Below are 27,958 nucleotides of genomic sequence, written 5' to 3'. Positions count from 1 at the left end.
TGGAAAATTCGGCGAGTAGAAAATTCAATGCGTGGAAAATTCAACGTGTAGAAAATTCAACGCGTGCAAAATACCACGCTTGGGAAATTCGGCGCATGGAAAATTCAACCCGTGGAAAATACCACGCTTGGGAAATTCGACGCGTGGAAAATTTGAAGCGTGGAAAATTCGGTGCGTGGAAAATACCACGTGTAGGAAATTCAACGCACGAAAAATTCAACGCTTGAAAAATACCACGCGTGTAAAATTCAACACACAGAAAATTGAACGCGTGGGAAATCCAACATGTAGTCCCTGCAACGCATAGAAAATTCAACGCGTGGGAAATCGCACGCATTCGAAATACAACGCATAGTAGATTCACTTCGTGGGAAATTCTACATATGAGCGATACAAATTGCATCATATATAACTCATGGTAAATTCTTCATTCAGAAAATGCAAGTAAAAAATTTCACTGAATTTCTTAATAAGCAGCCTACGTCAGCGTCCACACAAACAGTTTACGAGTGGATTGTACAATCGATAACAATATTGCGACAATAAAATTTGTCAATCAACTGCATAAAAGTTTCTTTAATGGCTAATGAGGTATCGATCAGAAGTCTTATGACAACTGGGAATATTGCAACTTATCTGTGAACACGTTCTTGGAAACTGTTAAAAAGAACAGAATCAGCGTATTTGAGTGGTTGATTGAGCCATGTCTTGCGCAAGTTTCTTCAATTTCGTTTGCTTCGCATCGATGTCGTGTTTGATCGTCGATTCTCGTCGAACACCGGTTCTAAACACGTCAATCGGGCCTGTACGAGGATTGGTACTACGAACTGCTTGGGATGGAATCAAATATTCGGCGTTCAAGGGAATACCGTATGCTGAACCACCCCTTCGTCAACTCAGATTCAGAGTAAAGTGTTTTGTGTGCTTTATGTGGTTCATATATTTGTTCGTGTTGTTAGCAATTTTATGGGTGTTGTGTAATGTGCTTATGGTACAGTTATTGGTTAAAGAGTTTGTAAAAGGTTTTGTGAAGGGTTTTTGAAGGGTTTGTAAGGGGTTTGTTAATTAGCTACATCTATTGGGGGATATTTTATACATCTTTTATTGTATATTTTTTTTGCAAAGGAAATGTGTGGACTACTATTGAAATTGTGAAAGAGATGCAAGTTTAATATTTGATGAAAATGTTCATTAGTCCACTATAAATATATAAGTTCATTTTCATTTTCGTTCAGTTTGTATAAAATGTCTCAATCTTTAATACTTTGTATTTTTTTATTATTTCAATTATTACCTCTTTAAATGAAATTTTTATTACATCAATTTCGAATGAGATGAAGTCTTACACAAACAAATATGTGATCTCCTAAACAAATTTACAAAAACCTAAATTACATAAACTAGCTTCTATAAAATTAGTTTTAACATTCGAACAAAAACAGCCACCAGTGCCCATAGCACCATGGAACGAAGTATTAAACGCCTTCCAAGAGGGCAGTGTGTGCCCCCAAAGAGATATCATGAGCACCAAGTTGATGGGCCACGAAAATTGCTTGTACCTCAACGTCTTCACTCCAGAGGTAATTTTAATTTATTCCCATAAAAATTGTAGAAATAGATGTGATACAGACATCAATGAATATGTTGTCAGACAAGATTTACGAGGCTGTCGAGACGGAGACCCGTTATGGTGTGGATACACGGTGGCGCCTATCGATCAGGCTTCAGCAACTCGTCCTTTTATGGACCTGATTTCTTCATTGAGGAAGATCTTGTTTTCGTCAGCTTTAATTATCGCCTGGGACCTCTCGGTACTTTCTTTCTTTCAAATCCTATTATTTCTTTCGAGTTGTAAGGTTTATGGAAATGAAATAAAATCTTGTTTATGGAAATGAGATTTTATTTTATATTGATAGTATGCAAATATTTATTGTCTACAAAATTGAGCATTTTTATATTTGATTTTATATGTTCAATAATTGACTATGCAAACATTTATTGTCTCTAAAATTGAGGAATTTTGTACTTGATTTTATATGTTCAATATTTGATTATGCAAGCATTTATTGTCTCTAAAATTGAGCAATTTTATATTTGATTTTATATGTTCAATACTTGACTATGCAAACATATGTTGTTTCCGAGATTAATCAATTTTATACTTGATTTCATATGTTCAATACTTGACTAAGCAAACATTTATTGTCTACAAAATTAAACAATTTTATACTTGTTCTCATATGTTCAATACTTGACTATGCAAACATATGTCGTCTCCGAAATTAATCAATTTTATACTTGATTTCATATGTTCAATACTTAACTATGCAAACATATGTTGTCTCCGAAATTAATGAATTTTATACTTGATTTCATATGTTCAATACTTGACTAAGCAAACATTTGTTGTCTCCAAAATTGAGCAATTTTATACTTGATTTTATATGTTCAATACTTGACTATGTAAACATTTATTGTCTACGAAATTGATTTTGATTGATCTTCAAGTCTAAATAATTTTTATCAGTCTTGTTTTAAAGTGTTCACTTTACTCAATACTTGTAAATTGTCCCCAAACTGAAATTATCAATTTTAGGGTTTTTGACCCTGAAGCACCCGAACGCGACAGGGAACGCAGGTTTGAAGGACCAGAACCTGGTGCTGAGGTGGGTGAAAAGCAACATCGCCACATTTGGTGGTGATCCAAGTCAGGTAACGATTTTCGGAGAAAGTGCTGGGAGCACAGCTGTGGGCTTTCACATGTTATCGAAGCAGTCGAGAGGTACGCATGAAGCATTATATTCATTGTATTAAGCATTGCATTCATTGCATAAAACATTTTGATTCGGGTTAATAATGTGTTTTCTAATCAGGTCTGTTTCTACGATCGATTAGCATGAGCGGAACACCATTATGCCCGTGGGCATACCACCCACCGGAGAATATCATTGCGAACGCTCATTATGTTGCTGCCACCCTTGACTTCGCGCCGAAGAACAAGGATGACCTGTTGAACTTCCTTCAACGGGCCCCTGCGATGGATCTTGTGGATGCTGGAGGGATAATAGGACTGGTATATATTACTAATCTATCATTTTTATTTAGTATCTACACAATTATGCTTCACCATTAAAAATAATACTGAACAAAATCCATCATTATAAGTAATCGAAGTAATTCATATTTTCAGGATTTCCTTCCCTTTCGACCAACAGTAGAAGATCCAAAAATCAACAAAAACGCCTTCTTGACAGAGTGTCCTATAACACAATACTCCAACGGGAATTTTTATAAACATTCCATGATGATGGGATACACCCGTGACGAGGTGGTTTTGTTTCTAGGTCGTGAGTATTGTTTTTAATAAATATTGAGAAACGAGAGTAACGAGAGTAGTGAAACAATATTAATTTATATGGTTCGGTATCACGTTTCATTTTCCCAGCGACCATCACACCGATCGGTATAGGCAACATGATTGATTGGGCTAAAAAGTATGTGAGCAGCATGACCGAACATCATGAACGCATGACTGCTGACCCGTTAAATCGCTTAGCGTTGTTGGTAGAAAAAATTTATAACTCTACGTACGCCGAAGGTGTGAAGGTAAAATTATTTTGTGTATATTAAAATTGATTTTAATAATTGGTATAAGATATTGCTGTTTGCAGATCGCGAATGATATTTTCTTTAGTGGTCCTATTGATTTGACTCAGAGATTATTGGCAAGGAGTAATGAGGAACATCCGATTTATTATTATCGACTGTCGTATCAGACTCAGCATTCTATGCATAAGATGTATGATAATCCGCTGAATGGTGAGTGTAATTTATATTTTGAGTAATTGACGTTTTTGTTATGACGCGTTGTATTGTCAAGTGTTAGATTACCACCTGTTAGAGATTACTGCACACTAGATTACCATGCGTGAGAGTACCATGCGTGAGAGTACCATGCGTGAGAGTACCATGTGTGAGAGTACCATGTGTGAGAGTACCATGCGTGAGAGTACCATGCGTGAGAGTATCATGCGTGAAAGTACCATGCGTGAGATTACCACGCGCTAGATTACTACGCGTGAGAATACCATGTGTGAGAGTACCATGCGTGAGAGTACCATGCGTGAAAGTACCATGCGTGAGATTACCACTCGCTAGATTACCACGTGTGAGAATACCATGCGTGAGAGTACCATGCGTTAGATTACCACGCGTGAGAGTACCATGCGTGAGAGTACCACGCGTGAGAGTACCATGCGTGAAAGTACCATGCGTGAGAGTACCATGCGTGAGAGTACCATGCGTGAGAGTACCATGCGTGAAAGTACCATGCGTGAAATTACCACTCGCTAGATTACCACGCGTGAGAATACCATGCGTGAGAGTACCATGCGTTAGATTACCACGCGTGAGAGTACCATGTGTGAGATTACCACGCGCTAGATTACCACGCGTGAGAATACCATGCGTGAGAATACCATGCGTGAGAGTACCATGCGTGAAAGTACCATGCGTGAAATTACCACTCGCTAGATTACCACGCGTGAGAATACCATGCGTGAGAGTACCATGCGTTAGATTACCACGCGTGAGAGTACCATGCGTGAGATTACCACGCGCTAGATTACCACGCGTGAGAATACCATGCGTGAGAATACCATGCGTGAGAGTACCATGCGTGAAAGTACCATGCGTGAGAATACCATGCGTTAGATTACCACGCGTTAGATTACCACCCGTTAGATTACTATACGATAGAATGCCACGGGTCAGATTACTACATGAGAGATTACCACACCTTGAATCTCCACGCTTTCGAGTACCACGCATGCTACTTCAATGTGCCAGACTACCATATGTCAGATATCTACTCATTAGATTACTACGCCTTGAGTCTCCACGCTTTCAAGTACCACGCATGCTATCTCTATGTGCCAGACTATCACGTGTGATATCACCAGGCCTTGGACTATCACGCATGATATCCCCACGCGTTACATCACACATTCAGCTACTCCGCGTAATAATTTGATACCAGTTATCGTCTCGCGTTGCATCAACATGCGTACCGCAACGCGTTACATCACCACGTTCCACATATTGAATTACCTCGCATTATATCGCCATCGTATATAATATTATCATACTAATTTTGCTTATAGGAACTACTCATTTCGACGATGTGGGCTACATATTTCACGTGCAAGACCTAGACGTGCCCAAAGATAGAAATGACCCTTTCAATCGATTCAGGAGGAAGATGGTCACCTTCTGGGCTAACTTTGCCAAATACGGGTACGAAATTAAAACAAAGATAATTATTCTCTTAATTGATAATTAATTCTGTCTTTCAGAGATCCAACGCCAAAGCATCTAAAGAAATCAGAATACAACGTAACTTGGGTAAATTCTGGTCAGTCAGGTTGGCAATTGGACATCAACAAAAGTGACGTCTTGTACAATCGCACGGTGGACGAACACACAGAGACTTATCCAAAAATTTTGTATTCAGTGTTACCAACCATCAGTTCCTGCGTAAAGATACCTACTCGCAGAGATATTTTTTGATCTTTCTGTCAGCACATTTTACGATGACGAGTTCCGTGAATTTTATCTCGACTGATAAATAATGGCAAACAGTACGGGAGAACTGAAGCAGTCTGTACAATCGTTGAATAAATGATACTGGTTAAACCTACCTGCAAATATTTGTGAATTTTTTGTAGCTCGATTTTGACTACGAAATATATTTACATGATTTGAGTTCTGTTTTATTTAACCCTTTCGTTGTAGTATGTTTAAAGAGTTATTAGTTAATAATAAGAAATTAGTGTATTGTTTAATGAAGATAGTTATGGTACATTTCGAAAGAAACATCCATGCAAATGGCCATTACAATTTTTATGTTATCGACATGATTCATGTATTTTATCGCTGTAAGCCGCAGCTCTTTGCCACGGAATTATCTCCGATACGAGGAAAAGGAAAATCTCTTTCGAAACATGCAGAAAGTCGCTGAATGTATTGCGTGTACATGACATTTATAATTGCAATTTACTGGAGAAAAATAACCTGTGCTTTCGTAATAATGTAGATGTGTACTGTGTCTATTTATTTACCTGTTAACTATTTACATTATTTGCAAATCAATTGTAGTAGAAAACTTGTGAGAAGTAATCAAAGAACATAGTGTTTATACAAAAATGTATAATGATCCACTGAATGGTAAGTTACTTTGCAAAATGTTAGGTTACTGCGCGTTGGATATCTACGCGTTAGATTACTACGCGTTGGATTACCACCCGTTAGATTACCACACGATGGATTTCGACGCGTTAGATTGCCACTCGTTAAATTTTTACGCGTTAGATATCCACGCGTTAGATTACCACGCGTTAGATATCCACGCGCTAGATTACCACGCATTACTTTACCTCGCGTTAGATATCCACGCGTTAGATTGCCACGCGTTGGATTACCACCCGTTAAGTCACGACATGATGGATTTCGACGCGCCAGATTACCACCCGTTAAGGTGGTATACGATAGATTACCACTCGTTAGATTTCTACGCGTTAGACATCCACGCGTTAGATTACCCCCCGTTAGATTACCACACGATGGATTTCGACGCGTTAGATTGCCACTCGTTAAATTTTTACGCGTTAGATATCCACGCGTTAGACTACCACGCGTTAGATATTCACGCGTTACTTTACTACGCGTTAGATATCCACGCGCTAGATTACCACGCATTACTTTACCTCGCGTTAGATATCCACGCGTTAAATTGCACGCGTTGGATTACCACCCGTTAAGTCACGACATGATGGATTTCGACGCGCCAGATTACCACCCGTTAAGGTGGTATACGATAGATTACCACTCGTTAGATTTCTACGCGTTAGATTACTACGCGTTGGATTACCACTCGTTAGATTACCACACGATGGATTTCGACGCGTTAGATTGCCACTCGTTAAATTTTTACGCGTTAGATTACCACGCGTTAGATATTCACGCGTTAGATTACCACGCGTTACTTTACTACGCGTTAGATATCCACGCGCTAGATTACCACGCATTACTTTACCTCGCGTTAGATATCCACGCGTTAGATTGCCATGCGATGGATTACCACCCGTTAAGTCACGACATGATAGATTTCGACGCGCCAGATTACCACCCGTTAAGGTGGTATACGATAGATTACCACTCGTTAGATTTCTACGCGTTAGATTACTACGCGTTGGATTACCACTCGTTAGATTACCACACGATGGATTTCGACACGTTAGACTGTTAGACTACCACCCATTAAGGTACTATACGCTAAATTATCACATGTTAGATTCCCACACGATGTTTATACAAGAAAAATATCCAAGATGTACAAACAAAAACTTGTGTTACGTTCAGTTTATCTCTGAAAGTGTTCCATTTATAAATTGCCTTATGGTTACTAGTAATGAAGAAGGTTAACGAATCGATGTAAAAAAGGAGGATAAAACAAAAATATGGAAGCTGAAAAGTGGACTTGGCAGTTCGAAGACAAAACCACAGTCGTTATTTCCTCTCTGATAAACCAGATAATAGCGTTCATAAATCAATCGCTAAACAACGCGACGTTTTCACGAAATTCCACGTGTTTGAAAACAATGTCGACACGGATTAATTATAATGTCTTTTTTAAGAATCAAACAGAGAAACGCTAGCAAAGTCAATAGAAACTTCTGTGTAACGCAGATAGGTCCTACCGATTCTTGATCAGTATCATTCCTCTCGTGTTCGCGATTTCAACTTTGGATTTGTTCGAGCCACACGTGGTTCGTTAAATTTCCATCGTAAATTCCATCGTGTTATAATTAGTGAATTTGATAATGCGATAACGGCTTAGTGAATTTGTGTTGTAGTTACATTTAGATACTTAATAGGTCTTTCTTTCAATTTTGGAAACTTCATTTAAATTTTGAAAAGAGTTTTGTTTGAAGACGTTCATATGTGCAAATGTGTTAAGAACCACTTTCAAATTATTTATTTATAATTTGTGATCTGAAATGACTAAATAAATATAATGTATTTGTATTCAAGTTTGTGCTGCTTAGTGTCGATTGTTCACTTTTTGGAATAATAAATTTATGTTCGTTTTTAAAGTGACAAATTAATGTTCACTTTTTGAAGTAACAAATTGATGGTCGTTTTTAAAGTAACAAATTAATATTCACTTTTTGAAGTAACAAATTAATGTTCATTTTACAAAGTAACAAGGTTGATAAATTACTTCATGAATTAGCTCTTCAAGATCAAGTTTATTGCTCTTATTGAATATACCTTCACAAAGAAAGTTTATCGACAGAATTTGTATTTAACATTATTATCTCGCTCTCAGTCAGCTGATTAAGATTAACAGTTCACCTTCTTAATAAATAAATACGACCGGAATTAAGTATAGCCCTGGTTCATTAAATCCTTGGTAAGCACCCGAATTCTGTAATAAACTTCAGACAAATAAGTCGAAAGTTCCACTCTGTTTCTATAATTTTTTCCATAGCCGCGTTTATCGGAATCGACCCGCTTTCAAACACTATCGACGTCATATTTTGCGTTCGCGTTATCGTGTTCGTTAGTTGAATTCTTAACAACGCTAGGCATGTGACTATGTCACATTGGCAGCAAAACATAATGATTCATTAGCTGAAGAACAAGGAAAATGGAGGGAGACTGAAGAACAGAGGGAAATTTACATAAAATGGAAATTGAGTATTATGTGAATTTTAAATTTCGATTCAAAAATGTTGGAAAATTGTTAGGTGATCAAACGTTGGATTATTCGATGAATTATTCCTCGTAAAATATTAAATAAAACATAAAATTGAAACATTAATTCATTAAATGAAAATAATTGCAATCATAAAGTGTCTCAATTTCTGCCACAAAGGTCAAACATTCAAAGGTGTCGACATTCCGTTGAGACATCAGATTAATGACAGAGGAATGTAGTAGCAAAGGAAGGACTTAAGAAAAAATGCAATCAAACATTTCATAACGTGACTTATCACTGACGTCTTGGTCTACCGATACTGTGTACGCGTCGATCAATCGTTAAGATACTCGTTGAATAAGTCGGATTGTAAATGAAAGTTCGACGAATTTAATTTCATAGTAATCGAGAGATCTTTGTTTGGAAATTTGGGGAGTTGGAAATTTGGGAATTTGGAAATTGGGGGATTTGGGAGGTGGGAAATTTGGAAATTGGGGATTTGGGAATTGGGGAATTTTGGAATTGGGGATTTGGGAATTGGGGATTTGGGAATTGGGGATTTGGGAATTGGGGATTTGGGAATTGGAGATTTGGGAATTGGGGGATTTAGGAATTGGGGGATATGGGAATTGGGAAATTTGGAAATTGGGGAATGTGGGAATTGGGGAATGTGGGAATTGGGGAATGTGGGAATTGGGGAATGTGGGAATTGGGGAATGTGGAATTGGGAAATGTGGGAACTGGAGGATTTGGGAATTGGGGGATTTGGGAATTGGGGGATTTGGGAATTGGGGGATTTGGAAATTGGGGAATGTGGGAATTGGGGAATGTGGAATTGGAGAACGTGGGAATTGGGGAGTGTGGAATTGGGGAATATGGGAATTGGGGGATTTAGGAATTGGGGGATATGGAAATTGGGAAATTTAGAAATTGGGGAATGTGGGAATTGGGGAATGTGGGAATTGGGGAATGTGGAATTGGAGAATATGGGAATTGGGGAATGTGGGAATTGGGGAATATGGGAATTGGGGAACGTGGGAATTGGGGAATGTGGAATTGGGGAATATGGAAATTGGGGAATATGGGAATTGGGGAATATGGGAATTGGGGAATGTGGGAATTGTGAAATGTGGAATTGGGAAATGTGGAATTGGGGAATGTAAAATTGATGAATGTGGAATTGGCGAATGTAAAATTGATGAATGTAGGAATCGAGGAATATGAAATTAAAAATCTCCTCCAAATGAAATCTCCTCTAACTGAATCCCCCAACATCGATCAAACTTTAGATAAAAATCGAATTACACTAAACACTTCACAATCTCAAATCTCCACAGTCCACTCCCCAAAACTCAACTTCTCAAATCCACACAAATTAAAGACCTTGCGAACATCAACGAAACGCTTTCGTTTACCATTGCCCGAGGCAAATCATTTAATTAACGAGTTCTGCCGTCGACACATTACATCAGCACAATTAATCGATGGTTATATCAGCCTCCGAGATCGTTCGCATTTTCAGATGTTTTATTTGGCAGCTGTGGCACGTGACTGCATTCCAATGGAAAATGCGAACAGTCGATTTCGCTGTCGTGGAAGATTCGTTAGTAACCGATAGTCGCTGCAGGCGTTTATCGTTTTGCGACTACGATCCTCGCACGATCTTCCTACTTTTATCGCTAGAACTCGTCGGAACTCGCGAGCGTGCGGCTCGCTGCTTACTCGCGTTCATTTTCTAGTGTGTGTCGCAGCGGAACTCGAGTCGTCATGATGTCAGGTTTCTATGAATTTTCATGTCACCCTTTGGATGTTCTCTCGGGTCACAGTGTTCGGATTAATTCCGCAGTGAAAATGGATGGGTGTAACTATCGAGACACGTCGATTGTTGTGAATCAAATCAAAGTCAAGGTTTATCGTATGTGGTACTTTGTAATTCGTTTCATGAACAACATATAGGTTGTGCTACTTTGGAATTCATTTCTTGTACAACATTGTATATTGTGTTACTTTTGAATTTATTTTGGAAACTGTGGTAGACATTTTTGACTTGAAAAATTGACGCAAGGAGAGATTGTTTAGTTTGAAAAATTTTGCAAACACTTTGGGAAGACATGAGATGGTTCAATATTTGTAATGAAAGGTGTGGAAAGATTTGAGATAATTGTTCTCGATCATCGCAATTGACTTTCAAGTTAAATTTGATCAAATTCAGTGGAATTAAATTTTATCAATGGTGATAATCATGCTAAACAAATCAGTTTTATAAATCAATTTTATAGATCAATTTTATAGATCAATTTGATAAATCAATTGTATTGTTTCATTTTATAAATCAATTTTATAAATCAATTTTATAAATCAATTTTATAAATCAATTTTATAAATCAATTTTATAAATCAATTTTATAAATCAATTTTATTATTACATTTTTTAAATCAATTATATTGTTTCTTTTGAAATAATTCTTTTCACAATTATTCGATTAAATTATATTTGTGATCAGGTCACCGATGGCTTCTGGCAGTTAACGTGTTAACGCGTTGTGGTGGGAAGAGATATATATAGAATGCACTATACTTGCAATTATGCAGAGTACTACAATGCTGTTTTCAAATTTAAACATGCCATTTATCATACGAAATTAATACATGACGTAAATGCAAATTACAATTGCCTTTAATAGAGGAATGTTTCTGAATTCACACGTACATAACCTAAATACACAATTTCCTTAATCTACAAAATTTTATGTTCACTATTAATTACAATATAATTCTTCTGGTTTTAAATAAACTTGGTACTTGAATAAACTTAACTTTTATATAATTTATATGGAAATTAAAATTTCTTTTAATAGAGATATTTGTATCATCATATTTTAATGGATGTTTCATTCTGACCTAACCTAAATATTCAACTGCAATCTCTTGGTCCACAAAGATTAAAATAAGCGAAACATAAAAATGTCATATAGACTCATAGTAAAAAGTCAATCATTACATTTTAAGTAGAAGACTTTACAAGGAATAATATTTCAAATTTAAAACTTTTACTATCCGTCACCAGTGACGCCAAAGTCCATTATTCTGCACCTGTGACCGTCGCAATAATTAAATCAAACAACTGGAAAAACAGAATTACAAACTGATGCAACAAGTTCAAGGTTTATAAATAACACCGATTACATATATGCAATTAACATCTCTTAAATTATTGGTAAGCACTACAAAATTTAATCGAATGAACACAGAGTAAGATACAAATGCGTATTAACAACATTACTATCGAAGTAAAGTAACAAATTGAAAGTTTCAATTGACAAATTGAATCGTCGTATCTTTAATAGCTGTTATTATTAAGTGTCTCATTGCACGAGTCTATTTTCACTGTGGTACTCGAACGTATTAACCCGGTGATGCCGGGTCAATCGTGACCCAGATCTTCGAAACGTCCCTACACTCAAATTAGACTTAAACCTCTAAACAGGAGAAAAGGAACCGATGTGTGAAGGTTTAAGAAATATTGTTTGAACTGTAACAAAATTACATATATTATTACAAAATTTATTCCCTTATTGGAAGTGCCTTTATTATTTTATGAAGCTCTTGTGCAGAATTATTGAAAAATTTTTAAAGAAATTATTGTGTAAAATTATTAAAGAATTTTTGAAGAAATTTCTCTGTAGAATTTCTTGAAGAATTATTGAAATTATCAACAAGATTAATAATTCATAATATATTTATGAAAGTCGAAGTATTGGGAGATGTACTTGCTCTTTAAAAGAATAATCTACTCAATTCATTGCCTTTTACTTTATCTAACACCTGCAAATATTTCTATAAGCATCTTGATCAAAGTCGATAGCCATGAGTACATTTTTTGAGACGACCTGTATAAAGCTTTCGATAAACGTTTCGTATATTGATAATTTTTTTAATAGTTTACCCTCATACTTTTACACACAAACTTCTCCAATAATTTATGCAAAAGATATTGATTAGTAAATTGAAGTATTTCCATCTTAACAAAACTTGAAACATTTTCAAGAAATGAAAGTTTGAATTATTGTTCGAGCAGTGTCGACAGAACTTGCTGTCTTTGTTTGATAAGAATCGATCTTATTACGAAATAAATCACTCGATGAACACATGCAAACTTCTGCAACATACAAAATAGCTTTATGCTTATCAAAAGTACTGATTCCTCAAATTCAATGTCGTCAAATCTCCAAAGAAATTTTGACTAAAAAGCAGACCTTTAAATAGTTTACCTCAACATCTCAATTTACCTCCGCTTCATAAAAACTGAAATCCTCGCAATGTGAACACAAGATAAAATTGCAAAATCCATAAAGAAAGACCTCAAAAGGCAGCCACCTTATCACGTGCGATTGGCCGATCAATAATCAAGATTTAATGACTCGTGTCAAGATTGGAGAATTGTCTACGCGGTGGAGGGAAGGCCGTTCGAAAGTGGAAAACTCGTTTTTCTCGTCAGTCTTAAACACGTGCTCTAACATTCTCCGTGTTAGAGCACGTAACACATAATTGCGTTAAGTTTACGCAATTGCCCGTAATCGTCCACCACCGTGCGATAAACTTGCTCTTTTATTCGACATAAACTTCCGAACTGTTGTCCGGTGATCGTGCGTTGTTTGCGCCGAACAATCGGTTCAAGTTTTGCGTGCGATAGATGAAGCTTGAAATTCTCGTGGCAGATCGATCAACGGCACCTTGTAATTTGTTTCGCAGACTATCTCAGCGACGACATGTCGACGAGCAACCCGGAGTTGCTGGTCAGGCGACCGGTCTACCAGCAGGACGAGCTTAATCACTTGTATAAATACACGAAGCCCAGCGAAACGAGTAAGCGTTTTATGTGAGATCTTTGATGAAACTCGCAAGTGTGATATGTATTTGGTTATTTTTGAGGGACAGTTTTTTTTATGAACATTTTGGTTGAGTACATTAAGGTGTTGGTATACTGTGGTGCAATGTAGGCTTTGTTTTATGAGATTGCAAGGTTTCCAAATCAAAAGATCCTCACATTTTATAATTCCTAAATTGTAGGCTCTCTATGTCTCAGACATTACGAATCATAAAGTCAACAAGTACTTATGTTTCCAAACTAGTGACCCAATGTCGTAAAGTCTTTAAAATTCATACGAACTAAGCAGATCCTCAAATCCTGTGACATAATGTCGTCAGATTTTCAAGTCCTATGATCCAGTATCATCAGATACTCAAGTTCAATGATCCAGTCTTGTTAGAACACAAAATGCTATGACCTAGTCATGTCAGATATCAAATCTTATGACTCAATGTCGTCAGATCACAAAATTCATATGTTTCAGTCAGATCACACAATTCATATGTTCCAGTGTCGTCAAATAACAAAATTCATATGATCCAATGTCGTTAGATCCTCAAGTTCAATGACCCAATCTCAATAGATCCCCAAATACTATGACCTAGTATCGTCATATCCCCAAAATTCCTATGCCCCAATGTCGTCAAATCCCAAATCCTATGCCCCAATGTCGTCAAATCCCAAATCCTATGCCCCAATATCGTCAGATCCTAAATCCTGTGATCCAATATCGTCAGACCCCCAAATTTCAATAACCCAATATCGTCAGATCTCCAAATTTCAATAATCCAACCTCGTTAGACCTCCAAATCCTATGACCCAGTATCGTCAAATCCCTATAATTCAAATCATCCAATGTCGTCAAATCCCCAAATTCTTACGTCCCCAAGTTTCTAAAGCCCCAATTTCCCAAACACCTGAGTGTCTTCCTCCCCACATCCACATCTCTAAATCCTAAACTCCCCAAATTTTTAAATCCTCAAAAGTCTCCAAAGATCAAAGAATGAAAGGTCACATGATCATCGATTAAGTCGACACAATTTGAAGAAAAAAAGCAAGTCACAGAAACTGTATTCTCTTGTCGATCGCTTCTGACGATAAAATCACGTCAGAAAAGAATCATCAGTCACGATTGTCATAATGTTCGATCAACGTAGTTTTTCAGCACATATCTTCGAGGTGTCAGAAATTCCGGTTGCTGAATGCTGTGAAACAATCGATACCTTTAATCGGTTGGCTGTCGGCGTATAATTGGAAGCACGACATCTTTGGAGACATCGTTGCTGGAATCACCGTCGCAGTGATGCATATCCCTCAAGGTACAATCGTTTATCGATAATTGCTGCCAAGAATACCCATCATTTCTTTTATCTAAAATTATTTCATTTCTAATTTCTAATACCTTGATAACAGTAAAAATACTGAATTTTTTAAATGCAAAATTTGAACCCTGAATTTGAACTTTTTAATCCTAAATTTGAATCCTGAATTTGAATTTTTGAATCCTGAATTTGAATGCTGAATTTGAATTTTTGAATCCTAAATTTGAATCCTGCATTTGAATTTTTGAATCCTGAATTTGAATCCTGAATTTGAATTTTTGAATCCTAAATTTGAATCCTGAATTTGAATTTTTGAATCCTGAATTTGAATCCTGAATTTGAATTTTTGAATCCCAAATTTCAATGCTAAATTTGAATTTTTGAATCCTGAATTTGAATCCTAAATTTAAATTTTTGAATTTTGAATTTAAGTTTCCATAATTGTTTTATTGTACCATAATTTTTGGTAATAATGGCAAAGTTGTTCTGTCGATAAATAATTAATTTATCTTCAGGACTGGCGTACGCTATACTGGGCAACGTCCCACCGATCGTCGGGATCTACATGGCCTTCTTTCCCGTTTTAGTTTATCTGTTTCTCGGCACGTCCAAACACAATTCGATGGGTAAGTAATCTAACAAGATAACGAGTTACGACAGCTCCGTGATCGGTGTTACGAGGTTCAATAATTAACGGGAAAATTTATGGTGTTAGAGGAGCTTCGAATCGCTTCAACTAACACTTTATCGAACAGGAGACTATTAACACCTTGAGAGAAGGGATTTGTACGTATATGAACATTCAGAACAATTCTAACACGGTGACACGATCGAAGAAACACAAATTTCGAGTATAAATAACAAACCTAGGATAAAATTTGTTTGCACTGAAAATTATTTTAAATAATTTTGCAATCAAATTTTTAGCCAAACGAAGGCATTTATGCATCATGATTAAATTGTTTGTTAGGATTTTTTACCTAACTGTTTGTTATAATTTTTATGTCCAACTAGAACGTGTTAATAATTAAAGTAATGAACCGTTTAGAATTTTACTGATAATTCGACAATTTTAGTGATAATAACGAAAGTTGAAATGAATTCCAGTTGAAATGAATTTTAGTTGCAACGAGAGTAACTTCGACTAAAAATTATTCATTATTTTCACCTTGGACTCCCTCCAAATTTTTCTTACATTAATAAATTTTCGTACAGAAAAGTTATTCCTGAACTCCAAATATTTCATTTCGTTAGAAACTTTCTTGAGGTTAAGCGATGTTCAACTCCGAATATAAATGACCTCTCCAAATTTGCTTTTCTGTCTGAAATTCTACAATGATCTACATTTCTCTACAATGATAATTTCCAGATCGTGTCACCAATTCTGGTACCCCTATTATCAATCCAAAACAATACCCCTATTTAATCACACGATTTTTATTATGCGAAGGTACGTTCGCGTTGGTTTGCATGATGACAGGAAAAGTGGTAACGACTTACAGCACCCCATCACAAATCCAAAACATCAATAACGCTACGGAATATAATGAATCAACCACAAACTACCAATATTCCCCCATCGAAGTTGCTACAGCAGTCACGTTCACCGTAGCCATGATAGAGGTAATTGTCCTTCTCTATCGTCTTCTTTTTTACTCCATCCGGTAGGAGGGGCAACGTCTCTGTTAAACTCGTGATTTCCCTCAAGGAGAACCTCTCGAGCGTACCATCGATATTTAATCCTTTCGCTACGGTCCAATTATGCGTCCTTTGTGACTGTGGGTCAGATTTCATTATCGCGTTATTTATTACTTGCGCTCTTGTACTTCCTAGAGCTGTATTGGGTGTCCATTATGTTCGCGTGTCTGTGATAGGTTTGGGGCTTGGGGAGATTTGGGTTAGGAAATGCTATTAGGAAATTTGGGGGTGTGAAGAATTGGGGATGAGAAGATTTGGGGAAGTAGTAATTTGGAAATGCGAGGATTTGGCGGTGTGAGAAATTGGGAATGTGAGGGGCTGGAAAATTGGGAAATTGGGAATGTGAGAATTTGGAGGTGTGAGAAATTGGAGATGTGAGGATTCGGAAATTTGGGAAATTGGGGGTGTGAGTTTAAGGGCGTGAGGATTTGGGGATGTGAGAATTTGGGAATGTGGGAATTGGGGAATATGGGAATTGGGGAATGTGGGAATTGGGGAATGTGAGAATTGGGGAATGTGGGAATTGGGGAATGTGGGAATTGGGGAATGTGGGAATTGGGGAATGTGGGAATTGGGGAATGTGGGAATTGGGGAATGTGGGAGTTGGGGAACGTGTGAATTGGGGAATGTGGGAATTTGGGAATGTGGGAATTTGGGAATTGGGGACCGTGTGAATTGGGGAATGTGGGAATTTGGGAATGTGGGAATTGGGGAATGTGGGAATTGGGGAATGTGGGAATTGGGGAATGTGGGAATTGGGGAATGTGGGAATTGGGGAATGTGGGAATTGGGGAACGTGGGAATTGGAGAATTATGGAATTGGGGAATTATGGAATTGGGGAACGTGGAAATTGGGGAATATGGGAATTGGAGAATTATGGAATTGGGGAATTATGGAATTGGGGAACGTGGAAATTGGGAAATTTGGAATTGGGGAATGTGGGAATTGGGAAATGTGAAATTATGAAATTTGGGAAATTGAGGATGTGAGAATTTGGAAATACAAAAATTTGAAAGTGTAGAAATTCAGTACTGTACTCATTTAAAAACGTAAGAATTCCATCACACGTAGATTCCCTCACACGTGCATGTAACAATGCAATAACTTCACACATACGTCCCCAACGTCCCTCCTCAAAAAATTAAAAATATCAATATTCATCAATTCCCTACTTTTCCCCTCTATACCCAAAACCTTAAAAAATTGTAAACCTCTAAAATAATTAATCTCACATTTGAATTCAGCTAGCAATGTACGTGCTACGCCTAGGAGTGATCGCCTCCCTGCTAGCCGACAGTCTGGTCAGCGGCTTCACAACTTCGGCAGCAGTGCACGTTTTCACATCTCAAGTCAAGGATCTATTGGGCCTAAAAAATTTACCTAGCCGAAAAGGAGCCTTCAAGCTAATCTTCGTGAGTATATCCATGATATTTGCTAACAAAACTGTAGGTAAAGGAAGCAATAAGCAATCTTCGTTACAATGGCGGCCATTAAAAGATAATCGGACGTGGCTGACAGGAAGATCGATGGCTTCCAAGTTTCTACAGGATCAAATTGCGAGGCGACCGTTAGTTAATCGATTGAGATGTCCGGGTTATCGATAGGTACTTTCTCCCCGCACAGGAAAAGATGAAATTGGAAGACAAGGTTGACTCCGGATAATCAACGATAAGGTTATAAGGTTTCTGTTCCACGAAACATGTGTTCCTAAAAGAACAGCAAACATGTTCTACAACTATTTTCTTTAAAAAGACATATAATGACTGAATTTACGATTGCAAACCAGTTTTGTAATTCGATCAAAGGGCAGATATTTCAAACGAAAACAAGGATCCAACGCATCTAAATTATGCAATTTAAATTGCAACCGTTCCACGATTTCGTAATTGCAGCGATTTATCATCGCGTTACATCGATCGCTTGACACCTTTCTGATTGCTCGGAACAGTCGGACAAACACACCAGTTATTTCTGACGTGATCAATACACGTGAGTTGTTATCAGAATTTTATCAATAACGATGTGGAAAGACCTTCCGATTCGTGCGATAAATGTTCGTTGACGGAACATTTGCTGAATGATCGAATTAAAAATTCAAAGATTAGTAGCAGGACATGAACAAACCTTATTATCGAAGAAAATATCGTGTAGCGAAATTTTTCCATTCGATAACGCTGTTTACACGATCATCTAAATAGTCGGCATTTAAATAGTCAAACATCTTTTATTTGTAGGCTTTGGCCGAACTTTCTGTGTAACGCGATTATTAGAGTTTGTTATCAGAGTCAATATGGCTGTATTATCTGGTGGACCTTGAGAATAATAATAAAACAGGTTCAAACTTCCTGAATAGCAAATTCAGGAGGGAGTGGGGGTTTTGGGATTTGGGGATATTGGGAATTTGGGGGTTTGAGAATTTGGGGAGCTAAGGATTTGGAGATTTAGGGATTCGAAGATTTAGGGATTCGGGGATTTTGAAATTTGGGGATTTAGGAATTTTAAGGTTTAAGTATTCGAGGGTTTAGGGATTCGGGGATTTAGGGATTTGGGGATTTAAGAATTTGGGAATATAGGAACTTGGGGATGTAGGAAATTGGGGGTGTAGAAATTTGGGGATGTGGGAAATCGGGAGATATAGAAATTTGGGGGCGTAGGAATTTGGGGATATAGGAATTCGGGGGTGTAGGAATTTGGAGATGTAAAGATCTGGAAATGTGGAATTGGGGAATGATGGAATTGGGGAATGTGGGAATTGAGGAATGTTGGAATTGGGGAATGATAGAATTTGGGAATGATGGAATTGGGGAATGATGAAATTGGGGAATGGTGGAAACGGGGAATGATGGAATTGGGGAATGATAGAATTTGGGAATGATGGAATTGGGAAATGATGGAATTGGGGAATGATGGAATTGGTAAATGATGGAATTGGAGAATAATGGAATTGGGGAATGATGGAATTTGGGAATGATGGAATTGGAGAATGATGGAATTGGAGAATAATGGAATTGGAGAATAATGGAATTGGGGAATGATGGAATTGGAGAATAATGGAATTGGAGAATGATGGAACTGGAGAATAATGGAATTGGAGAATAATGGAATTGAGGAATGATGGAATTGGCAAATGTAAATATTGAAAAATGTAGAAATTGAGAAATTTGAAATTGGAGAATGTTGGAATTGGCCTAGTATTCGAAAATTTATAATTTCGGGGATATATAAATTCTACAGTATAATGATTCTAAGATGTAGTAATTTAGAAGTGTAAGAATAAATGTTCGGATACCTAATAATTTGAGAATGCTGAAATTCACAGATTCAGAAATATATCTACCTATTTAAAAGTACAGTAATTCGAAAATCTAAAAATTCATTAATATAAAAAAATCTTGAAATTCGCATAAAAGACTTGATCTACAGCTCCAAGGATACAAAAACCCAGTTCAAAGCACTCGTAATTCCAAATCCTTGAAACGTTCCATAAATTAACGAGGCATATCGACCTCGATATCGAACCATTCACGCCCAACATTAAAATAAGAAATCAAGAATCAAACAGAGAACAAATAAAACAATTGTTACACTCTAAGTAAAATTCAAGGATAAAAACGCAATTACCATCTAACAATAAGAAGCTTGCATGAGCAAAAGATTGCATGAATCCCTTATCGTTACGACAATCGTTTCATTAGAAGTCCAACATAGTAAATCTTCCGGGTGTCGTTCACGAAGCACGTTTCCGGTACTCTCTTACAACGGAAAAAACAGAAGATCAAAAAGTAAAAGTCGTTGATATCCTCGGGCAATTCACCAAATAAAGTCAAACGAAGTTTTACAACGTCTTATGACGATTATTCTTACGTTTCCGACATGGAGCCGTCCGTTTCAGGAAACTGGATTTCATACGGTTTCTAGTGAACGGCACGAAAATTGCTAAGAAACTGGTCGCGAACGCATGAAATTCCAGCTGGAACTTTCTATCGTTGATTATATTCGACGAAAGAAAGAGATTCCGTTTCATCTGCAGACGCGAAGTCCCACTGTTTTGTTCCGCTACGGAAATGGAAGGAAGATTTCTCGAAGGACAATCGTTGACGAGACAGGAATGTGGCTGACGGTTCCTTTCATTGTTATGTAACGTTTTTGTGTGGAATTTGTGAATAGAGATCTGTTGGAGACAATTTTTAAGCTGTTTTATTCGTATGTTTTATTATTTCTTGACGTCATCTGGTGTGACGCGTTTATGTGGTAGGACAATAAGAGGTTACATGATGAGGTAGTTTTTGAGGAATTGGGGATGTAGGGATTTGGGGATGGGAGGAGTTGGGGATGGGAGGAGTGGGGGATGTGAGGAGTTGGAGGTGTGAGGATATGGGGGTGTGAGGATTTGGGGATGTGAAGATTTGGGGATGTGAGAATTTAGAAGTAGAAATTTAGGGGTGTGAGAAATTGGGGATGTTAGGATTCGGAAATTTGGGAAATTGGGGGTGTGAGAATTTGAGGATGTAAGGATTTGGGGATATGAGAATTTGGGAATGTGAGAATTTGGGAATGTGGGAATTGGGGAATGTGGGAATTGGGGAATGTGGGAATTGGGGAATGTGGGAATTGGGGAATATGGGAATTGGGGAATGTGGGAATTGGGGAATGTGGGAGTTGGGGAATATGGGAATTGGGGAATGTGGAATTGGGGGATGTGGGAATTGGGGAATGTAGAAGTGGGGAATGTGGAATTGGGGAATGTGGAATTGGGGGATGTGGGAATTGGGGATGTGAGAATTGGGGAATGTGGGAATTGGGAATGAGAGAATTTGGGAACGTGGGAATTGGGGAATGTGGGAATTTAGAAATGTAGGACCTATGATTTAATACATCTCATCACTTGATACCTCAGACATAGCACATACGAGTTCTGAAGCAACATATGGTTACACAACGCACTATACATATAATATAACACATAATACTTCAACACGAAGACCTAACACACTATATTCATAACATTCCACTATACACATAACATTCCACATCGATATATCAATATATAACACAAGTGTTATTATTTCAGACATATGTGGACTACTTCACCAACATCAAAACAGCCAACTGGGTAGCTGTCGCACTCTCAGCCTCCATCATCATACTACTCATCACCAACAATCTCCTAAAGGTTGCTATAAACTTAATAAACTAATACAAAACCTTAAAAACCCAGTTTTCAATTTGAACTGCGTTTGATTCGCAGAAAAAAGTCGCGAGAATATGCCCCTTTCCATTTCCTATAGAAATGTTGGCTGTCCTCATCGGCACTATTCTCTCGGTGCACCTGAACCTTGGGACTGATTATGGCCTTGCTACTGTTGGTCATATACCAGTCGGGTAATTTTATTTTAATATTAATATTATTAACAATATAGGCTGTTTATTTTGTCATTTGCATTAATATTATTTTAGTTAAATCACCTGAAACAAATTTATATAATGAAATTACATATTGATCGATCGGTAAAAAAAATTGCTGAATTGTCTTGATAGAATTAACCTATAATCAATCTTGATATAATTAACCTTGATATAATTATTTTTCATTGACATAGATGCTAACCTTTAATTTTTTCCAAATAAATGAAAATTACACCATCTTCAAAATAAACGATCTTACAAGAATAAACATCTTACACTATTGCGAATAATATGGAAATAATAACATAATCTAAACAATATAAATATTATAACATGAATTTGTATAATATAGAAAATTTTTCCTCTTTCAGTTTTCCGAGTCCAACTCTCCCCTCGTTCTCGCTGATACCGCACATCCTCCTGGACAGTTTCATAATCACCATGGTCTCCTACACAATCACCATGTCCATGGCGTTGATCTTCGCGCAGAAATTAAACTACGAAGTGGACTCGAATCAAGAATTAATGGCTCAGGTAATCCTTGAGAAGATACTAATCGATTCCCGACCCACTTTCGTTTTCAAGGCGCTTCTTAATTGAACAGTTTCTTAACGGCTCATAATCGTAATAGCTGTCTGATTAGACCTCTTACGTGAATTCAACTAACACCTGACTTCAATTTTCAGGGTGCTGGAAACCTTGTTGGATCCTTCTTTTCTTGTATGCCGTTCACAGCCTCGTTGTCGAGGTCCTTGATACAGCAGACTGTTGGAGGACACACTCAACTTGCTAGTTTAATATCCTGCGGACTTTTGGTCAGCGTGTTGTTGTGGATTGGTCCTTTGTTTGAACCTCTGCCACGGGTAATTGATAATCATTGCATAAAATTCTTATTTACATTGCTGCGTTTATTGCTACTGATAAACATATTAATAAACATCTTGTTGCAAAACATTATACATCATTTTTGTTACATATACATTTTGTTATATTATACATAATTTTTGTTACATATACATGTTGTTACATTATACATAATTTTGTTACATATACATTTTGTTACATTATACATAATTTTGTTACATATACATTTTGTTACATTATACATAATTTTGTTACATATACATTTTGTCACATTATACATAACTTTTGTTACATTATACACAATTTTGTTACATATACATTGTGTTACATTATACATCATTTTTGCTACATATACATTGTATCACATTATACATAATCAAGTTACATAATTAAATTTCTTAATTTACACGTGTTCGAACAGTGTGTCCTAGCCAGCATCATAGTGGTGGCTCTAAACGGAATGCTAAAGAAGGTGAAAGAGTTCAAGAAATTTTGGGACCTAGACAAAATGGACGGAGTCATCTGGGCCGTAACATTTATAACCGTGATCCTACTGGACATTGAATATGGTCTTCTGGTCGGAATATTCTTCTGCATAGGCAAACTCGTCCTCTTTGCAGTTCGTCCATACACCTGCTCCCTCGGTCAAGTACCTGGCACTGAGCTGTACCTGGACAGCAAGAGATATAAAAGCGTATGGAGTAATGACAGCTTTGTTCTTACACAGTGTTAACCTTGAAAGGCTATTTGTGCGACTGATCGGGTTAAACATTGCACTTTCAGACAGTGGAGGTACCTGGTATCAAGATATTCCATTACTGTGGCAGCTTGAACTTTGCCTGCCGTCAGCAGTTTCGTGAACAGGTGTATAAGATTGCGGGACATAGACCGAGGAAGAATTTGGGACATGAAGAGTTGAAGGAAATTAAGGAGGTATTTTTTTGCATTGTGAATCCTTACTCTTTTAGCACTCTACATTCCCAGTTTTCTGCATCAAGTCAAGTCCTTAAATTTCATGTTCACAAATTGGAGGACCCATGAATCTCTACGTTGCCAAATCTCTGCGTTCTTAATTCGCTACACACCAGTTCCCACATCCTAAAATACCCACATGCTTATATTCCTATATTTCCAAATTACCACATTCCCAGATTCTCATATTTCCAAATCCCATATGTCCCAAATCCCACATACCCCGAATCCCACATATCCCAACTCCTCACATCCCCAAATCCCACATACCCCAAATCCCACATATCCCAAATCCCACATATCCCAAATCCCACATATCCCGAATCCCACATATCCCAACACCTCACATCCCCAAATCCTCATATATCCAACTCCTCACATCCCCAAATCCCACATATCCCAAGTCCCACTTATCCCAAATCCCACATATCCCAAATCCCACATATCCCGAATCCCACATATCCCAACTCCTCACATCCCCAAATCCCACATATCCCAAATCCCACTTATCCCAACTCCTCACATCTCCAAATCCTCACATATGCAACTCCTCACATCCCCAACTCCTCACATCCCCAAATCCTCACATCCCCAAATCCTCACATCCCCAACTCCACACATCCCCAACTCCACACATCCCCAAATCCTCTCATCCCCAACTCCACACATCCCCTAACCCTCCTCATCTGAGTACACCATATTAATTTCCTTACTGTCACAGCTGCACACCCTAGTGCTGGACTTGAGCGCCTTAACTCACATGGATCTTGCGGGAGCAACGACCCTAGGAAACCTGATCAGCGAGTACTGCGACATGAATATCGCGGTGTACGTAGCCGGCTGTTCCGGTAAGTAGAATGAACGAGCGTTTCTCGATGGTGATCAATCGGAAGCGGAAGCCTGGTTGATCGGCTGTCATGATATACGGCGACAATTCGACGCGATTTAACCGATTGCAGGTCCCGTGTACGAGATGATGAGAAAGTGCAATCTGACGGAATACGGAGGTAGCCTGTACTCGATGTTTCCTACCGTGGCCGATGCGGTGCACTTCGCGAGATGCAACGAATTGACGCATACACCGGCTTGGTACTCGTCCATGTAGGAGACACTTCGGGAATACTGATTGTAGGTGTTCATTCACGTATTTGGAGGGACTGTTAATTAAGGTGTGACCTTTTACTGCCTCTGAGTGATATATTTAATTACTTCGGTGAATGAAGCCTTGTGAATGAGGTGAGAATGTGTGTATGTGTCACTAGGTAACTAAGGTCGCCCCCCATGGAGTGTGAACTGGTCTCTGCCTTCTGGAGATAACCGAGAATGAAGTTAGAAAAAGTCCTGTTTTTATGTTATAGTGTTTTGCTTATTTTAAATCGACACTAATTGAGTACAAACGTTTTTAAAACATTAGTAATGTACAAATGAACGTCCACATATGAGGGCCGCCTTAGACAAAAATTCTAATTATGTCAGACGTGAACCAAATGAGTAATGAATAGTTAGAATTGTGAAATGTTAAGAATTCACCACGTTACCTGGTGATAGCATTTAAAAATTAAAAATAATTATGAAAGTACTTGCGATATCTGTGATCAGATGTTGGTCAGTGCTACCAATGCTGTCAATTAAGAGTCTCGATCGTTAAGTGAGATTGAATATCTCGAACGATTCAAAGAACTCGGATATTTGTATATAAGAAATCTTACGAAATTGTATATTTGTACAAATTTGTATTCTTATGGAAAAGTGTGAATCTGAGAAAACTGTTTAACCTCGCATATAAAGTTTCATGACTTTAATGGAATAATTGTTTTGCTCAATATCAATATTTTCATAACGAATCATTCTTGGCGAGACACTTCGTCCTGACGTAATTTCGAATTCCATGCATGCAAGAGCGCGTGTCGATCACATTGTTAAACACTGCCACGAAACACGAGTGTCTAACCTAGTTGCATGTGGCTGCAATGTTAGAAAACGCGTTTTCTAAACAATGACGACAGAGCATTGAAAAACGTTTGTGGACTGTAATCGATGCGTTTTGTTCGAGTTGCAACATTGTTTTATGAGTAAGAAATGAAGCACAAATAATAATGGAAAATTTTATTGAAAAATTTCGTGTTGTAATATTTGTTACATTATGTTGAATAAAATGTAAATTGTAATATACAGAGCATGTCTCTTTGTTTCTTTTTTTACATTTACAACATTCGTAAAACACTAAAAACAATTAAAAAACAATCATATAAACTTAACGAGGAAATAACTTAACAAAGAAATTTGTTAGTACATTTATTTTTGCACAATTTAAATTTTAAATTCTACCCGCGCAGTTATATTTCGCGCCACAGTGAAAGTGACACGTGACAGTAAAGAGTGCTTGCGCCTGCGCTAGCTACGTCAACATTTCATGTATGATTTGTATCTGAATTAAAATTTGTTTGTCGTTAGTTAACAAATTGATATTATTTACAATGAGTTCGTGGATACAATATATTAAATCCATTCCAACGCATATGGTAAGTACGGAGAATAAATTTAAGTTATTTTCTTTTAACAGTACGTGTACATAGATTTTATTAGGTTATGTTTTACAATACAACAGGTGTTACTATACAATTGTTTGAATTGTTATTTAATGTCTAATAGGAAATATCCTCTTTTGCAGGACTATGATGGGCAAGCTAGAGCAGAAAAGTTATCAAGAGTTATTATAACATTATTTGGGGTAAATTTGTGCATTTCAAGTGTTTATAATTCATTCAAGTTTGTAGAAAACTTTCCATATGACTGATTTGCACTTGTAGGTTGTTGGATTAATATGGGGATATGTTATTCAGCAATTTTCTCAAACATTTTACATACTTGGAGCTGGATTCGTATTAGCCGTCCTAATCACTGTACCCCCATGGCCCATGTATCGTCGTAAACCTTTGGAGTGGCAAAAACCTCAGGCTGAAGTCACGCTTAAACAAAAGAAAAAGAAATAGGTGGCTGCTGTTTATGATTACTGATATTTTTTAAACTGTTAACTCATTAAAGGAGTACATTGTGTTAATTTGGTATTAAAAATCATATGTTTATGACAGAACTTAGAAACCTATTTATTGTAACAAAAATAGAGTGAGCTATTTGTAATGATTGCTGATACATTAATTTAAAAATTATTATCAATAATAGTAAATATTAAATGTATTTATATAAATGTATAAATAAATTACAAGACTTTTGTATGACTCAAATTTTAAATCAGTATTAAATGTACCACAGTAATAACAGTAAAAAATAGCAAAGTAAAACGGATAGGAAAGAACACTAACATTTCGTAATAGCTACTGGTTGATTTTCTTACGAGATTTCAATACTCTCGTAACATGTCGTTGCCCTTGAGACATTTTACTTGAATCTTGTTTTGAATTCCGCGCGTGCAGATGCGCGCGTAGACCAACTCGTGACGCGTGTCGGTTTCTCTTCTAAAACTATTGCGAAGTATGAATGAACAAGCGATGCATGTCATTGAACGACTAGAAACGCGTTTTCTAGCCAGTGATGACACGTAGAGCATTGCCGACACCTAGAAGTACCTAACCATGTCTAATTAATAGTTTCTGTCTAACCGATCAGTGACACGATCTCTGGCACGAACTATGATAATTCGAATTGCACTCTCTTCCTGAAAACTGATCGAATGGAAGGGATCACTACCGAAGAAATGTTTGCAGGAAATACGCGGGACTTTAAAGGCGCGAAATTTTCTCACGTAGAAATTTTAATCGAAATTGTGTTATATAATTGGATTATTCAATTTTTATTTGCTATTGATACCTGTTTTTATACGATAATCTCTTGAATTTTAATGGAGAGATTCGTACTCGAAAGCATTAGAAAGCATGATATACGTAACGCACATGCAGTTTCCATCCGTAAAATGATAAGTTAAGAAATTGCGTAACACTTCGGTTAAGAAAGTTATATTCGAATCGACTCACTAATCATGATAATTGTTTAATTACTCGAAACGAGGATCGTTTATATACATTTTATTTGTGTCAGTATAAAAA

General features: G+C 37.1%; 3 protein-coding genes and 1 long non-coding RNA gene across 10 annotated transcripts; 3 read left to right on the top strand and 1 right to left on the bottom strand.

The window, feature by feature from the left end:
- Positions 1 to 253: 253 nt before the first annotated feature.
- On the top strand, positions 254 to 5,763 carry LOC100877862 (carboxylic ester hydrolase). The gene is made up of 10 exons (XM_076529978.1): positions 254 to 907; positions 1,443 to 1,580; positions 1,652 to 1,811; positions 2,597 to 2,782; positions 2,874 to 3,073; positions 3,191 to 3,347; positions 3,446 to 3,606; positions 3,672 to 3,819; positions 5,163 to 5,295; positions 5,355 to 5,763. The coding sequence occupies exons 1-10, from the start codon at positions 704 to 706 to the stop codon at positions 5,566 to 5,568; spliced, it is 1,701 nt and encodes a 566-aa protein (XP_076386093.1). The 5' UTR covers positions 254 to 703; the 3' UTR covers positions 5,569 to 5,763.
- A 351-nt stretch (positions 5,764 to 6,114) lies between these two features.
- On the top strand, positions 6,115 to 26,066 carry LOC100877750 (prestin). 6 transcript variants are annotated; one of them, XM_003707620.3, is made up of 14 exons: positions 6,115 to 6,225; positions 13,514 to 13,627; positions 14,789 to 14,950; positions 15,469 to 15,579; positions 16,404 to 16,576; positions 17,897 to 18,064; positions 21,724 to 21,825; positions 21,901 to 22,034; positions 22,430 to 22,592; positions 22,745 to 22,921; positions 23,344 to 23,616; positions 23,706 to 23,855; positions 24,616 to 24,742; positions 24,854 to 26,066. In XM_003707620.3, exons 1-14 carry the CDS (start codon positions 6,204 to 6,206, stop codon positions 24,997 to 24,999), a joined length of 2,022 nt encoding a protein of 673 aa, XP_003707668.2. In that variant the 5' UTR covers positions 6,115 to 6,203; the 3' UTR covers positions 25,000 to 26,066. The 6 variants fall into 6 exon arrangements, 5 of the variants coding, with proteins under 5 accessions (XP_003707668.2, XP_012150875.2, XP_012150874.2 ...); XM_012295485.2 differs by lacking the exon at positions 6,115 to 6,225 and adding an exon at positions 10,362 to 10,538; XM_012295484.2 differs by lacking the exon at positions 6,115 to 6,225 and adding an exon at positions 10,598 to 10,676.
- A 209-nt stretch (positions 26,067 to 26,275) lies between these two features.
- LOC100876633 (signal peptidase complex subunit 1-like) lies at positions 26,276 to 27,139 on the top strand. Its single transcript, XM_003707610.3, has 3 exons — positions 26,276 to 26,416; positions 26,566 to 26,625; positions 26,705 to 27,139. The coding sequence occupies exons 1-3, from the start codon at positions 26,372 to 26,374 to the stop codon at positions 26,885 to 26,887; spliced, it is 288 nt and encodes a 95-aa protein (XP_003707658.1). The 5' UTR covers positions 26,276 to 26,371; the 3' UTR covers positions 26,888 to 27,139.
- Positions 26,304 to 27,830, bottom strand: LOC105663828 (uncharacterized). Of its 2 annotated transcripts, XR_013037668.1 has the most exons (3): positions 27,723 to 27,830; positions 27,218 to 27,577; positions 26,304 to 26,863 (listed from the first exon to the last, which is right to left on the bottom strand). It is a non-coding gene; the product is annotated as an uncharacterized LOC105663828 (long non-coding RNA). The 2 variants fall into 2 exon arrangements; XR_013037667.1 differs by lacking the exon at positions 27,723 to 27,830 and having other exon boundaries at positions 27,218 to 27,716.
- Positions 27,831 to 27,958: the final 128 nt, after the last annotated feature.

The sequence above is a fragment of the Megachile rotundata genome, chromosome 3, assembly GCF_050947335.1.
Source record: "Megachile rotundata isolate GNS110a chromosome 3, iyMegRotu1, whole genome shotgun sequence".
In the NCBI taxonomy this organism is placed as follows: domain Eukaryota; kingdom Metazoa; phylum Arthropoda; class Insecta; order Hymenoptera; family Megachilidae; genus Megachile; species Megachile rotundata.
The sequence above is the reverse complement of the archived record's forward strand: the minus strand, read 5'-3'. Positions and strand labels throughout refer to the sequence as shown.